This window comes from Pezoporus flaviventris, unplaced genomic scaffold (assembly GCF_033815535.1).
Source record: "Pezoporus flaviventris isolate CSIRO_AGI_PZ_B2104156 unplaced genomic scaffold, CSIRO_AGI_Pfla_v1 ptg000015l, whole genome shotgun sequence".
Taxonomy (NCBI): Eukaryota; Metazoa; Chordata; class Aves; order Psittaciformes; family Psittacidae; genus Pezoporus; species Pezoporus flaviventris.
Window position 1 is genome coordinate 44,096,537 of NW_026892563.1, and position 14,279 is coordinate 44,110,815.

Below are 14,279 nucleotides of genomic sequence, written 5' to 3' on the forward strand. Positions count from 1 at the left end.
TCTTTGAGCTGAATACCCAATACATTAGATAATTTTGGGATGAACAGCAGCAGTCATTTAATAATCTTGTTTCCCTTTCTTTTTAGTTTAGTATATTTTCACAGCTTTCCTTTCTACTACATCCACAGGCATTTTGGACACATGCCAAACATTAGATCTTACGCCTCCTATTATTAGCATAGCTTGTAGAATGTAAAGATCCTTGAGCAGATCATTTATCAAAGCTAGAGAGGTGAATTCCTACTCTTCCCCTCCATTCCCACCTCCTTCAACCGTGATTTTGGGTATTCAGTTAACCGACCCCTGTTAAACAAAACTAAGCTGAAAGGAAATCTGCTTCCAGCATGAGAGACATTCAGAAGTGGTACTGCTAGAGAAAAGAACCCGTGCTCTACATACACACCAGAGAGGAGGAAACATATCACCAAGAAAATGGATACATTTTCCAGAGCTTAAGCAATCCTAAATGTGAACAACACAGCAAAAGTCTGCATTTCAAATATTTTTATTCAAATCAGAACACAAATACAAACATCTGAAAATGTACAAAAAATACAAAAGGACATTTTCTACGCCTTAAAAAAGCTGATTAAACTTCTATCTGTGCAATCCTTTCTGTGGGAAATTCTAATCAGCAGACATTTAATGTGCTCTTCATAGCATTCTATGCCAAATCCCGCCCCCCCCAAAATCCAGTCTGACTGAAGACTACAGCAACATGTCCAAAAAACCCCTAACACACTAAATATCCCTGAATAGATCACAAACACACCATTTCTCCCAGGTAATAAACATGATAATACATTTCCCTACTGACTTTAGGGCTGATGGGTAGTTCACAATTCTAGCTTTCTACACAAAACTGGATACGTAACTTGTGCAACACAGCTGGGCTCCATTTTCCCGGTTTGAACTGGTTTTACCAACTCAGAAAAGCCATTATAGCTTTGTGGATAGCTTTCTGCCTTCCTCCTTCCCCCAAAGGTTCAACTCTTCAAACAAAAATGGATTCGCAAATAAGAATAAAAAGCAGTAGAAGAGGTCTGAACCCCATATAATTGGTTTTTACATCATCTGCCAACATAATAGGAACTGAAATGATCATCTGCTCAATGTCACATTGTGCTAACAAATGCAGTGGAAGCGTTATCACAATAACACCGTTTTGAACCACTCTATATATCCAAATATATTTTGCATGGAGTTTTGCTCAGCGATGTTATGAAGTTATCTCACACAATGTAGTTCACCTCAATGTTCTGTCATTCCATTTGCTTTAACATTTGTCCAAGACACTACTTTCTTCTCATGTTCTGGCAGTAGATGATTTTTTGCAGCTGCAGTAATGTAAGGACAGGTAAGGCAACGTTTGTGGAAAGAGGTAGCTGCTTAAAATGACATTATTGGAAAACATATTATGGGGCACACAATCGCTTCTTTACATCTCAAATACAGCAGACTTTAAAGTTGAAAACAGTTGCTCAGTTTACAGGAACACGCTCAGTCCCTAAGACAAAAGCAAGTCGACAGTAGTTTGAATTAAGCTCATGAGAAACAGGTTCTCTTCGACCTTGTACTCTGCCATTCCTTCCACTGTCAACATCATCCACATCATGTAACATAAAGCTGCTTAACAAAGGAATATGGGCACCTAAGCCATAATGTAGCTGCTACCTGCAACAAACTAGAAATACTTACCTGCTCATGCTGTGGATAGGAATATCCCATCAACTTTTACTATGATGGAGATGAATACAGGTTAAAATCGCATCCTGCCTGTAGCACACTTAACTATAGTGGCTTTCAATTCTATTGCTTCTGCAACTGTAACTCTTCCCTCCGAACATTCCAACATCCTCAGAGAAAACCCTAATATCACAGAAGTAATGTTTAATAATGTAACAACAGCTAGTTGAGTGTGACATAGCCATTCTTCTCAACATTTCTGCAGCTCATCTGACTGAAAATCATCATTCTGTACTAGTGTGTACAAAACACACAAGCCATTTCAGTTTCTCCCGCAAATTTTAGTCAGTGTCTTACTTCCTCGTGTCTTAAAATACTTTAAGATTGTCCTGTAAAGCTCATTTCAGAATACACATTATTTTATTTGTCAAACATTTACTTTTTGCTCCAAAGGAAAACTTTGTTTTTATAAAAAGGTCCTGAGCACATTTTTCAACCATCACTCCATACTCAAAAGTTCACATGGGATAATGTTAGCACTGGTAACACCAGGCCATTCTCCAGTTACCCACACTACCGGTTAAGATTAAAGGACAGTGTTGAAAACTACTCACAGTCTACTCAAGTTTTCCTTGTCTTGCTAAGATGTAAGAACACATCACAGGCAGTTTTATTGTAACTGAGAAGAAACCAAAGAATGTGAAGTGTATTTATTACCAAGTCTGCAAAATTTAATAAGGGAGTAACACTTTAAGTTACTATGGGAGTTACTATGGGAGTAACCTAGATTTAATACGGGAAAAACAGCTAAACAGCAATTTGTAGGCAAGATGCAGCTATACCTAAGACTCTCTTAGGAAGTTTTGTCTGTCTAGTCATCTACTTCCTACAGCAAAGTTTCAAGCAAGAGCTACTGCACAACTACAACCAACAAGTAATGTCAAATAACCTCCAGGATCAATATAAAACAGAATAGTTTCTGATGCAAGGAAATTGCTTCACTTTTCACAAGGTGGGAAGACACACAACTTATGAAACAAAGTATTTGAGAGGTAGTCTAGTTGCTCATTTGACTGGGAGAGGTAGAGCTAGTTGAGAAATCAATAGCTAATGCCAGTCAAAATGACAATTATCCCAAGCGTTCTAAGATGTGAAAAGTACTCAGCTGAGAGTGATTATGTCACCAAGGGTTCAGCTGTCTTGCTCATATTTACTTACTTTGACATAGTTTTACATAGGTTATTGTAAAGTATCCATTCAGAGAGAGAATGCTCCCAGAAATAACCAGGGAAACAGCTTAACTACATTTTGGCCTGTGTCAACCAATTCATCAAGTTTATACATCTTATGACTATAAAGGTTAATAAAGCTAAATGGCTCTCCTCTTTTGGCAGGCTGATATAACTACAAACGCATACCAAAGGCTAGAAGCAAGTAAAGTTTCAAATTCCATAGGGTTTATCTATATAAAATTCTCTATGCAATTTGTTCCCACAGGAAAAAAAAACAAAAAGACTTATTTCAGAGATGAAAGCCTACAAGACACACTGGGCATACTGTCAACAGGTATTAAAAACTCCTCTTAATATCTTAAGAGTTAAAGACATCTGGGTACAGAATCATACATAATGCTCCCTTGGATTGATGTAGACTCTTCCAGGTCCTGAGTTATCCGGGTATCTGCTGCTCCAATTTTTGTAGTACGTTTGCTGATAAACAGGATACATATGCTGAATGCCTTCTTCTTCCTGTGGCTCTTCAGCCTCACAAGTAAGTTGTCTTCCATTCACAACGTTCTAAACACACACAAGAAGTAATCAGTTTCGTAGTTCATGTATAGAATCTGCAATTCCTGGTTTTGTTAAAGCGTGAAGCAAAACAGAAGGTGCATGATCTGTAAAATGGCCCTATGAATCAAGGACTATGAACTTAAAAAGCACATTCACTAACAGACATGACAAAAGCATTAGTAGCTACTCAGAGTTAACCCCAAACGTTTGTTCAAAGTTAGATTTTAAGGCTCAATAAATCTAAAAAGCAAATCAAAACTATGAAGATAAAGCACAGAAACGCTGACATTTTATTCAACAAAACCTACAGAGATATAGTGTTTAATGTATTAGTCAGCAAAACTACCTAGGTACTTCCCACTTCATGCATAACAAACCCACACACCCAACAGTTACTGACTAGCATGGACAAATATTTATAATATCTCTTTATGAAAGGCATCCTTATAAGCTTCTTGTAAGAAACAAGATGAAATCAAAGCTTGTATCAGGAATTCACAGCATCTTATTTACCATGTGCTCAAAGTTTCCAGTATCCTTTTCTCTGTACTGGCTTTGCAAAGCAAAACTTTCTTTCTGAAATGAGAGAAGTTACAGTGGAAGCAAGTCAAAATTCAACACCGCAGAACAGGTTCAGTTCATACAGAAATGCCAGCCACCATGCGTGAAGCGCCTGAACTGACGACTAATAGGAACACTTACAAGCTAACCTCTGCTGGAAAAAAAGAACCTATTGTCAATTTGAGAAGTGTTATTTGCACGTTTGAGTTTGCCATTTTATTTCAGCATAAGCATGGTTGAGGAAAATTAAAAAGCTTTATTTTAACAGGACCGATTTTAGATGAACCACGGGTTAAAACCAAAGGAAAAGCAAAAATCAGTTCACAGTTACCACACGCATCATACGGATAAATGCTGGGTCTGATATTGCACTGATGTATTTAACAGAGAAGGAATTCACTTGTACGCTACCGAGAGTAGAAGGGAGTATTTGTTTCTTAATTTGATAACATTGAACACAGTACTTCCCACTGAACAAGTAAACATTTGTAATGAGAGTACGCTAAACAAATGAAAGTAATTGCTCTTCAGTACAACTGAACTGATTTAATTTTGCCCTTATTAATTAAAGCAGCATAGATGCACTTACAGACTGTCGAACCCAGTCTGTTCTGCTGATGGATTTTCCAACTGACAGCCCACATTTCCTACACGTTTTACCATTAGCTTTTTAAGTGAGGCCTAAAACCTGTTCCTCAAAGTTTATCTCTCCAAAGCATTGTTTTGGAGGTCCTGAAAACCCTGATAGCTAGATGCACATCAGGAACTAACTGGCATTGTATCCAGGGGACAGGACAAGAGCTAATAGCAATCAAAATCCTCCCAAACATATAGCATGAACACTCCGCATCTTAATGACAACTGCAGGTCTGCTCCTGCTGTTCAGCATGGCTTGCTAATTAAACCATAGCCATATCAGCAGGAAGTTCTTCTGCAACTCACATAGGAGTCCACTGCTTGATTCATTAAGCCCATTAGTCTTGTGCAACACTGGCTATGTTAACATAGGAAAAAACCCAACTTACTCACCAGATGGGTCCTGCCACCCAATTCCCTCTCCTAGTCTTAGAAAGCCAATTTATTCTGCAGTTACTAGCCCTGTCTTAGTTCCCCAAGAAGAGTCACACCACCAAGATCAATATAGTTTTACTGAGTCTTTAACACTAAGTTTCAAAACTCATTAGCATCACACAGCTATTGGAATAACGAAAGTCTTCAATCTCACAGCAACCTAGTGACCAAAAGCATTTGAGATATCTCTACCCCTTAACTCTTCAGTCAGGTCTTGGAGAAGCTCCATACTAAAAAGAGATGTTCTCAGGTAGTCTTAGATAGCCATGGCTCTCTGCCCTACTTATACCTCTTATATTTCCAAACAAAACTGTGGCAGCTTTATGAGCTAATGCATTGAGCCTGAACACACATAGTGAACACCGATATCCCCAACAGCATGACTATGCTTTGGCCTGACAGAAGTGCTTGTGTTAGCCCTCAGTTTGAGAGAACAAATGCATGTCAGTAAAATGACAAGTACATAAAGACAGGCTATGGTAAATTTGGCAGCTTCTGAAAGACAAGAATAAACATTTATCTGAGTTTCACCACACTGATCCAATGGGAGACAAGAGGCACCTAGGTGTTGCTCATAGAATCATCATAGAATAGTTAGGGTTGGAAAGGACCTTAAGATCATCCAGTTCCACCCCCCCTGCCATGGGCAGGGACACCTCACACTAAACCATGGCACCCAAGGCCTTGTCCAACCTGGTCTTGAACACTGCCAGGGATGGAGCATTCACAACCTCCCTGGGCAACCCATTCCAGTGCCTCACCACCCTAACAGGAAAGAATTTCCTCCTTATATCCAATCTAAACTTCCCTTGTTTAAGTTTTAACCCGTTACCCTTTGTCCTGTCACTACAGTCCCTAATGAAGAGTCCCTCCCCAGCATCCCTATAGGCCCCCTTCAGATACTGGAAAGCTGTTCAGGTCTCTCCCTAATGGTATCTTGGGACTTTCACTGCTTGACTCGCGATCCACTAGCAACACTTCTCAACTAAGTAGTTTCCTCCACCAACTTAAACTTTATTCTGTAAATCTCAAGACCTCCAACCCATTCTGCTTCCTCAATCATCTTCCTTCTAAGCAAAGAATCAACACTCTAAAACCATCTGGAATTGGTTTGGAAAAAAAAGCAAAACTCCTCAAAAACCAGTAATTCCCATTTAAGCTATGTAAAGATGGTAAGTTTAAGAAGCTTTCTTCATAGACTTCCAACTAAGTATATCTGGGTCAAGTACAGGGAGTCCTCATTGCCTAGGTATCGGATTTATTCAGAAAACAGACAACTGTAGCTTAATACTGCTTGTTTTAACTCCAGTCTGTCACTAGCCAATTTCATACCTCTACCATTACTTTGCCATCAGCAATCTCCAGGTGACCAAGAAGGCAACAAACTGGAAGTAACATTATAGCAGCTGAAGACACCAGGCTCTGGTACAGCCAAAAGGAACAAAGATGTACCTTGAGGTTATGCAGACACTGGTCTAAGAAATATCAGAATGATGACTAGAAAGGTGAAGCTTTATTGACAAGCAGAACACAGCCTGAACAGTTATGAGATTATATGACAAAATGGAAGACAAAAAGTGGACAAACATATGGTGCCTGTAATTGTTTCCAAAGACAGGACAACCGCACTGCATTAAGAGCAACAGCATGAAGAAAAACCATCAATCAAAGCTAGTAAAGACCCAATACATCATGAAGAGTTCCTTCTGTAACAGGGCTCATGTCAAAATCAAATACAAACAAGCTACACTGTATACAGTGTTCATAAATAACCCTATTCAGAGTGAGAATAGATGGACATAGTTTTTCTTCACTACTTATACCAAACAGGTCATCATTTTCATCACCTGCCTGCCCACATAAACTGCTGAATTATTTCTATGCAAACAATAGCTACAGCACCCATCACCTTATGTACTCATCTTGAACATACAACATAACTCAGAATTCCAACTAAGCAAAAGAGCCCAGGCCTGAACTACCCCTCTCATTTTCCCCAAAACAACCTACCAAAGCACAAGAGCACAGAGCTGTTACCTTCAAGGACAAACAATACAAGAGCCTTCCAAACAGCTGAACTGAAACTCAAGTTAACTTACAAAACCATTAAAGGAAATACAACTTTCCATTTCGTGCATGTTTATATACTCACCTCTAATTTGACTATATCTTTCAGGAAGAAATGCTTCCTTGCCTTTCTTCTGAGCTCCATCTAATGAATACACTGCACACACTACACCGAGCACACTCAAACACGTTTTCAAATCCCAAGGAAGTCAGTTCTTTATTAGGCATTTATGGTTTTAAACTCTACAAAAAATGGCAGAGAGTATCTAAATGTTCCACTTTCCATTCCCTTCTTAATCATAGCTTTAAAAAAGAAAAACTCTACTGCAACTATACATTTGAATCTCTGCAAATAAAGGCATTTAATTGCAGGGGAAGATTTAGAACACACTTCCTCATCAGGAGTAAACCTTCCTACAATTGAGTCAGCTTCCTGTCAGAGGGATCTGTTTTGATCTCCATTTTCAGATTAGACAGAGCTATACATTATGCTGATTATAGTGTAAGTTACTTAACACAGAAGATTCAAACCCTCCCCCTTTTATAAAAGAAAGGGTCTTTCGCACTGTTGTGATGGGAGTACTTTTGTTAGCAAAATGGGCTATTTCCAAACATGCATTTAATCACCAGCTGCCTGACTTAAAGCATGGCTGATTTTAATCACACCAAGCAATGCTACCTGAGAATTATCATTTGGGATACAGCTTACCCTACTGAATCATCCCATGGGCAGGGACACCTTGGGTGCACTAAACCATGGCACCCAAGGCTCTGTCCAGCCTGGCTTTGAACACTGCCAGGGATGGAGCATTCACAACCTCCCTGGGCAACCCATTCCAGTGCCTCAGCACCCTTACAGTAAAGAACCTCTTCCTTGCATCCAATCTAAACTTCCCCTGTTTAAGTTTTAACCCGTTACCCCTTGTCCTATCATCACCAAAGGCTACTGTTCTGTGAGCAAATAAATCTGCCTGCTCAAGAATTTCTACCGTCGGTGGACTTAAACATGATTTAGGCAAACACTGTAAACTAGAACAAGGAAATTCCAGTGGGTTCATTTATTCAGCTAAACCTAGAGACAAAGGAAATCATCTCACATGGCATAAGAACACACCACCTTTTCTAGAGAAAGGAGTTTACTGCCAGCAAGTGATTGAACTAAAATCATGAGGTTCTATCAAAGAAAACTGGTGCTCAGCTACAGTGTTTCTGTGCAGGAGGATACAGTGTATGTGGGGCTTTGTGCACTGATGCTTACAATAGTTTGCACTGTCTTACCTTTTCCATTCTGCAGAGTTTCATAAAAGCATTTTTACTCTAAAGACGCTCCTTCTCAATTATTCCTTTAAAAGCCTGAAGCAATTCTCTTGCCAACATCTTCATCTTTTATTTTCTCATCCTCTTCAGTTTAGAAACCCTATTACAAAAGTGTCAACTGACAAAAAGCTCATGCCTCATTTTGGTCCCTATCTAGTTAATGTGGGGTTTGTGTGGTAGGGTTCCTTCCTCTTCTCCCTCCCCAACCCCGTAAGATCCTTTATCACTACTGATGAGCTGTTTACAGCTCTCCAGTCTAAGGCAAATTATAACAATAATGCTTCCTTTTTCACCAAGGAAGAGACGTTCCCACCTGTATCAAGACCACTAGCAAAAGAATTAGAAGAGTATAAGACATCCATAATATAAAACGTATCAATATTACGCTAGGTTTAAGAGTAGTGAGGGTGATCTTTCCAAATCCGTTTCAGAAATATCACCATTCAGTAAACGGTGATATATGTTTTTAACTGTGCTAATACAATTTCACCATCATCTTTGTCCTTGTTTTGTCTGGGATAGAGTTAATTTTCTTCCTAGTAGCTGGTGCTGTGCTGTGTTTTGGCTTTAGTCTGGGAACAACACTGATGACAGACTAACGTTTTAGTTGCTGCTCTGTAGCACTTACCCTGATCAAAGTCTTTTCAGTCTCATGCTCTGCCAGTGAGGAGGAGCACAAGAAGCTGAGTGGAAGCAGACAAGACACCGGACCCAAACTAGCCAAAGGGGTATTCCATACCACAGCCAGTGTGTAAGCTGGGGGGAGTCACCTGGAAGGTACCAATCACTGCTCCATATCGGCCAGTGGGTGGTCAGCAATTGCTTTGTGCATCACTTCTGTTTATTGCTTTTGTTTTCCTTTCCTCTCCTCACTTTTATCTCTCTCTCTCTCTCTGTTATTCCCCTTATTATTATAATATTGTACTTCATTTTCATTATTAAACTGTTCTCTTTTTCAACCCGCAGTTTTGGCATTCTCTTGATTCTCCTCCCCATCCTGCCCAGGGAGGGAAAAAGAGGCAGGGGGTGACAAACGGCTGCATGGTATTTAGTCGCCATCTGGGTTTAAAACACCAATCTTTTCTGTTTTGAACAGGAATACAAATGTTACCATTAAAGATCTTTAGAATACGCCAGGGTTGCTTAGCTAAATATATAAGGTATTCTTAACATGGCAACCCTAAAGTCAGTCTTCTCACAGCTAGAATTACCTACTGGGCTGTATTTCTCCTCTCAGTTAATGAAACTAACTCTAACAATACCCTAAATTAGCATCTCTCCTTCCACTCCTCTTATAAATATTATGCAACAGAGGAATTCCTATTTAAGCCACTGGAATGGCTCCATTGTTCAGCTTCCTCTCGATTTGCTCCAGAACTCGGTTGCCAAGCGGAGATTCCCCTCTCAACAAAGACCCAGCCTTCAGGCTGCTCACTGCTCTTTAACGTAACATGGGAAAAGTAGTTCAGAGTAACAGAACAGTGTTTCTATGACAGTGATTATTAAAAAGCTACCTGACAAAAGCTATAGATTTGTTGCTAAAAACATCAGCAAAGATGGACCTACAATCTTGACAGTAAATAAAACTATTTGCACTGCAATTTTCCTTTTGTTCCACTTAATAGTCCTATGCTTTGGACTTTTGCCTCATACTTGCAGGGCCATAAGTAAACCGGATCCACTCAATTCTCAAGTGATTCAATTAAAACATAAATGGGCATCTGCAAATAGCAGTACACAGAAACTATTAGGAGTACTCAGGTTCCCGGTACTTTTACAAACATGTAGCTTATTATTTAACATTAGCATATACTTAAAGTATACTTAAAGCTTCCAAGTAGGAAGGAGTAACTATAAATGTCATTAGCTACTCAGTAATATCAAATGTCTACAACATCCCCCTTCATTTTAATACCAACACCCATCTACTCAGATATGGGTAACATCTACTTAAATATGGATTGCTGGCACTGGAGAATTTCAGCTTTTTCAATTGCACTTGGAATGCTTAGCAAGAACCAAGAAAGCTTCTGTGCATGATTGGAACAGTACCTGATTGGAATATTTGCACATTACATATAGCAACTTACCACAATTAAATTTAATCTACCCATTTTCAACCCTCAGTTATTTGGGTATACAAAGACACCATTTATAATAATTCCCCTTTAACTCTGCCCCTTCATGCAGCCTATCATTTCCACTCAGGTTGAATTTTATCATCTGTTGCTGTTGAAGATGCAGTGATACTTCACCTGCATTTCTTTTCAGTGTTACCAGAACCTTATGTCTGATCTAGAGAGGTGCTCATGAGTTTGCTTCTCATGTATGACTAAACAATGCTGTCTGGAATATGAATTACAAGGCCAGTACAGACTTTCAGTCTAACAGCACTAAACACAGTGACAGGCTGCTAGTTTGCTTACTCAAGTGGTGGCTTACTACACCAAAACAATGCAACCAAGCACTCCCTGACTAAAGCTAGCACTTTGACACTTGTGTTAGATAAAGCAGAGGCTCTTGCCTCAAGCATGAGAGAGCACACGTTGATTATAGGTAGTATCGGATAAGACGACTCGGGCTCCAGTTCTCTCAGATTCGGAGTTCCACAGAAGTAAAAAATAACAGGTACACTAACAACATTATGCCATTCTTTTTAAATAAAGCATAGTTAGCATCAAACCTGGAAAAGAACCGTATCCTTTGCCACCCAAACCAACTTAGAACTGCCTTTATCCAGTTTGAGAGAAGGGAGTATGTGGTTCAGTCTGGTTAGGGATTTTCCTCTATTTATAAAATGTTTAGATAACCAATTATATTTTATGCTAAACAAAGACTACAGTCAGCTTTAGCTTTTCTTAGTTCGTAAGTACTAAGAGAAGCCACAGTAAGCAAAACCAAGAAAGAATTCAATGACAGCAGAGTTCCAAAGAGGAAAACAATAAGGTATACACTTCATAAGTAACCCAGTAAAGGGTAAATAATTGCATTTCCTTTCGCTGTCATTTTGCCATGTAGCGACACTACAGATGCACAAATAACACAATAGTCACTATCTTCTGATTCTATAAGCAAGATAATCTTTTACCACAGCAGCTAAAGCACAGCAATGTTTTGGCAGAAGCATGATTCACTGATAATGCATTTGTCAAGTACTGTAGTGACAGAAGAGTTACTACAGAGTTAGCACAAGCTGCCCGGCCTGAGCACAGAAAAGCATTTCCTTTTGTGTTACCTTAGGTGCTGTACCACCTCCAAGATCAGAAAACAAAAACCTATCATACTTTTTCCCAACCAAACGCTTTATACCTTCATAACGTTATAATTATCATGTTGCTACTAAAAGTAGCAACAGATCTCCAAAGTTTCGTGTTTCATTCAGCAACAAGATAAGCAAGCATTACTCAATGTAATACACAACATTTTTTTCATACATTACTGTCATGAGATAGAGGAAAGCTTCTATCAGCAACTGAGCTTTAGTAATCAGCAATCAATTCAGAAAATCTACAAGAGTATTTTCAGCATTACTAAGAACTCCATCAAAATCTGTCTTTAAGGTGGGTAAAGAATTTTTATTCCTAGGGCATCCCTCTGTAAGAAAAAAAGGCTTCTGTGGTCCTTAAAGCTGTGCAGATACACCGGTTTACTGCAAATCCACTACCTGGTATTAACAAACGACTGCCTGGATTACCTCAGTCTTTTAATTCAGCACAAGTTATTAGAATCACATTATTTATACAAGCTACTCAACATGAAACAAGAATCCCATTAGGAACAATTACAATCTAATTCTCAGTAATACCGATAGGTGATTAATGTTTTCTTCAGCGTAAGCAGGAATAATAGAAAATAATCAGACTGACTGATTTAATATATACAACCCCTACACACACACTTTAAGGGCTCCAGTCAGCATCACAGTGTTCACAAACAGACTAGTTTACTATACATAGTGCAACAATCAGTGCTGTTAATCAAAGCTTGCCTCCCTTGAACAGATCCCTTCTGTGCTGTCTAATATAGAAGCAGCCTTCTGAATTCACCTGGAGCTTCACGAGCAGTACAACGCAGCACAAGACCATGCTGTAGCTAAGAAAAGCAGTCTTATCCTTCCCTGTTCCCCACTTAAATTCCTCATTTGCTAAAATTAGCTTTCCAGTATCACCTCTATGATCCTACGATCCACACAAACTTTAACAGCTTAGAGGAATGACAGCTGTTGCTAGCAAAGATGATGCTGCTGAAGTCACTTAAGTTTACCAACTCTATTTGTTCCCCCCACATGAAGACAGCTTTATAAAGCTATGTATATTCTTTTAATCACCACAGAAATCAAACTATAGTGTTTTCTAATTCAGGAGGAGCACTATAAGAGATACAGAGAGGATCTATCTACCAGTTTCCTGACCTTTAAGGACAACTAACACCATGGAACTAAGATTCAGATACTACATAAAGAGGGAAATCTCTTGGTTACAAACCAAGGATAGAAATACATGACTAGAAAGGCAAAATCAGACTAAACTAATATGACAAAGTAACACTTCACCTACCTCAATTTAAGATATATATAACTGTTTACTCACCTGAAGCATGGCTTCTTTCTGTGGTACAGAGAACGCTCTTTCCTCATTTGAAGATGGTTTGTGAGTGGGTGGAAGATCAATCCTGCAGTAAAGAATGAAACAGGACATGCCATGTTTGCCAAGTCCAACTGAATGGGCAGAGACTATTTATTTCAGCTGGCAGATCATCCGACACGCAACATTCGGGGACATACACCTTTCAGTCAGCAATGACACCTATGAAATACTGTAATGTTAACACATCCACCACTGGCAATGATTCAGCCACATACTCTTTGTAGAAAAGCACCACCCATAACTTGTTATTTACCCTGTGAGGTGTGAAGAAGACTGAACCTCCCCTCACCACCACCACCCCCCCCCCCCCCCCCCCCCCAAGCAGAATTAGGGACTACTGGTATCTATTGTTATTTCTAGGTTATGAGATACCAACATTTACTGCTACAGTCTTCCCTTGCAAAGTCTTCGAGAAAGCCTCACAATTAATTCAGACATACAAGACTTCTCTATTGTAACTTTCTCAGTGAAAGCAAATGGCTCTAAAAGAATGAGAAGGTTTAAAACAATTCATATAATTATGCTTCAGCTACAGAATGTAAGAGAAACAAAGCAGAAACCAGCATTTCTAACAATGACTCAGTTGTAGGAAAACACTTGACTCATCTTGCTAGCTCGAGATTCAAGTGCTCCAATTTACTTTATGCTCAATGTTGAAAGTTTTTTTATTCTTATTCTATACTCCTTATTAAGTACATACAGACATGACAGACATTTTCTTCCTCACTCAGTTTAAGTGTTACCAGTATAGGGTATGTGTGAAAAGACTTGTATTTGCAGATATTCAAAGCCATTGTAACTCTTTATGACTGTTCCAAACAGGGTCTAGACATCATTGACTTGAACTGATGAAACCTTTTCAGACTTGCTTTGTTTACTTGGTTTCGTTTGACTATATCGGATGCTTAAAGTAAACCACAGACTCCAAAAACCAACACGCCAGAAAGCACGCTGAGGCAGTCATTTCTAAGCACGCATCTATGGGTGCTCGTTTCACTTTACGTATCTTTGTGGACCTTTACTGCTGCAAAGCACGGTCAACCTGCTCTTACGTTAAACCTACTTTTACAATAAGCTAGCAGTCTGTGGCACCAGTCAAGACAGATCTCTCCTGTGCCCTCCAGTTTAACTGATTATCACT

At 39.2% G+C, this 14,279-nt stretch overlaps 1 protein-coding gene across 3 annotated transcripts in view; it reads right to left on the reverse strand.

Annotated features, from left to right (window-relative positions):
* Nucleotides 1–2,465: 2,465 nt before the first annotated feature.
* Nucleotides 2,466–14,279, reverse strand: part of NECTIN3 (nectin cell adhesion molecule 3) — a 62,216-nt gene continuing 50,402 nt past the window's right edge. Inside the window, exons 7-9 of one of the 3 annotated variants that reach the window (XM_061454375.1) lie at nt 13,082–13,163; nt 3,990–4,052; nt 2,466–3,482 (exon numbers count right to left, since the gene is read on the reverse strand). In XM_061454375.1, coding sequence (XP_061310359.1) covers nt 3,306–3,482; nt 3,990–4,052; nt 13,082–13,163 — 322 coding nt within the window. In that variant the 3' untranslated portion in view covers nt 2,466–3,305. The remainder of the gene's footprint in view (nt 3,483–3,989; nt 4,053–13,081; nt 13,164–14,279) is intronic. The other 2 variants (XM_061454372.1, XM_061454374.1) reach the window with 2 other exon arrangements.